General features: G+C 45.3%; 2 protein-coding genes across 2 annotated transcripts in view; one reads left to right on the top strand and one right to left on the bottom strand.

Moving 5' to 3' along the window:
* GJC1 (gap junction protein gamma 1) overlaps positions 1-1,519 on the top strand; it is a 108,951-nt gene that overhangs the window by 3,406 nt on the left and 104,026 nt on the right. The window lies entirely within an intron of this gene.
* Positions 1-1,519, bottom strand: part of LOC121933639 (kinesin-like protein KIF18B) — a 29,444-nt gene that overhangs the window by 21,080 nt on the left and 6,845 nt on the right. The window contains 2 exon segments of the mRNA XM_042473620.1: positions 775-854; positions 857-884. Coding sequence (XP_042329554.1) covers positions 775-854; positions 857-884 — 108 coding nt within the window.

Genomic DNA, 1,519 nt, shown 5'->3' with positions numbered 1-1,519 from the left:
AGTCCTGTCATTCGTTTCAGTGGCTCCCCTGAAGCATCGTCTTCTATCCCTCAGAACAAGGGGAGTCACATCCTCCCCTCCCCCGCCTCTCCATACAAACATGCCACGCTCCTTTACCTCAGTCCTTCACGCAACTCGGCCTTCTCCTCCTCTTCAAATTCAAATACAAGCCATCTCCGCATCGCCACTCCCTATTGGTCCGTTCTTCCACGCGCGTCTTCAGGTTGCTTCTGATTGGTTGTTTCGCTCCAGGAGCAGCGGCGATCTAACCAATCAGGCGCGGGTTGAGGGAGTTGAGGCGATTCTGGTGAAACAGTTAACCGTTTGCGCCTCGCGCAGACTCTGGGCTGCATCCAGACTGGAGAAATAACCCAGTTTGGAACCGATTTAACTCTTTTCTGGCTCAAGGGTATGGAATTCTGGGAGTTGGAGCTTGTTTTGAGACATAAAGCTTGTAGGGCTTCATTGCATAGGTTTTGTTAACGAGATATACCTGTCATAAATACTGTCCTATAGGGAGAATTTAAGTTTATACAAAAGAACAAAGGGCAGTAAACACTGGGCAAGATCACAGATCCATTCAGTTCGATATTCGTGACTGACAGCGGTATACAGATGTTAGAAGCCACACTGGGCAACAGACTCTCCTTTTTAGAGAACTAGAATGGGGCCATTTTAAAAAGCCCAGCTACACTGAGAAAGGAAAAGCCCTTTCTAACTACAGTGCCTCCGGATAGTGCTGTAAAATATTTCAACAAACCTCACCACACTTACCTGAAAGATTGCATGGGACCGTGAAGAGGTGGCATTAATATCTGGGGGATGCTGTGTCCGGTTCAGATTCCTTTCCTCCGCACCTCCAGAAGCTGTGCTGCGGTTTTTGGCTAAATGGAGACAAACACCAGGAGAAAGAGATAATGTTGGAAAACTGTTTCTGCAACATGGTCAGTGGAGAGTGGCTCCATTCACTTGCCCATAGCAAAAAAAGAAACAGGGATCTTTCTTTGAAGGCAATGGGCTCTTTTATACAACATATATACTGATCATGGCCAGCAGTTAGACAGCCATTTCTAGAACTGTATGCTTCCAGTTTTGTTACTGATGTGATAAGGCACATGAGAAAGCAACCACAGGAAGATTTTAACAGCATTAAAAACACAAGTAGTCTTTTAAAAAAACCAACCTTGACATAGAGTGTAGCAATTCTACATTGTAAGTGCAAATCAAGAACCAAGATACGCTCCCAGGTAGGAGAAAATATGGACCTTCAGTTGTTGTTAGATTTCGCTTTCATTAGTGTCTGGCACCACATCCGTGATGAGAGATGATGGGAGTTACAGTTCAACAACACAGCAAAGGCTGCAACTTCCCATCCTTGAGATCTACCATACACCCATTGTTGTTCGCCTTACAAGAAGAACAACCATGGCCTGTTATAGACAGCCAAAATAAAGCTGCTTCGAGTCACAGTGGAGGTATGGTGTTTTCAATGAGGCATGCGTCCAAGAGTCCAGCAAAA

The sequence above is a fragment of the Sceloporus undulatus genome, chromosome 6 (assembly GCF_019175285.1).
Source record: "Sceloporus undulatus isolate JIND9_A2432 ecotype Alabama chromosome 6, SceUnd_v1.1, whole genome shotgun sequence".
NCBI classification, from domain to species: domain Eukaryota; kingdom Metazoa; phylum Chordata; class Lepidosauria; order Squamata; family Phrynosomatidae; genus Sceloporus; species Sceloporus undulatus.
This window is presented reverse-complemented; position numbering and strand designations above follow the sequence as displayed.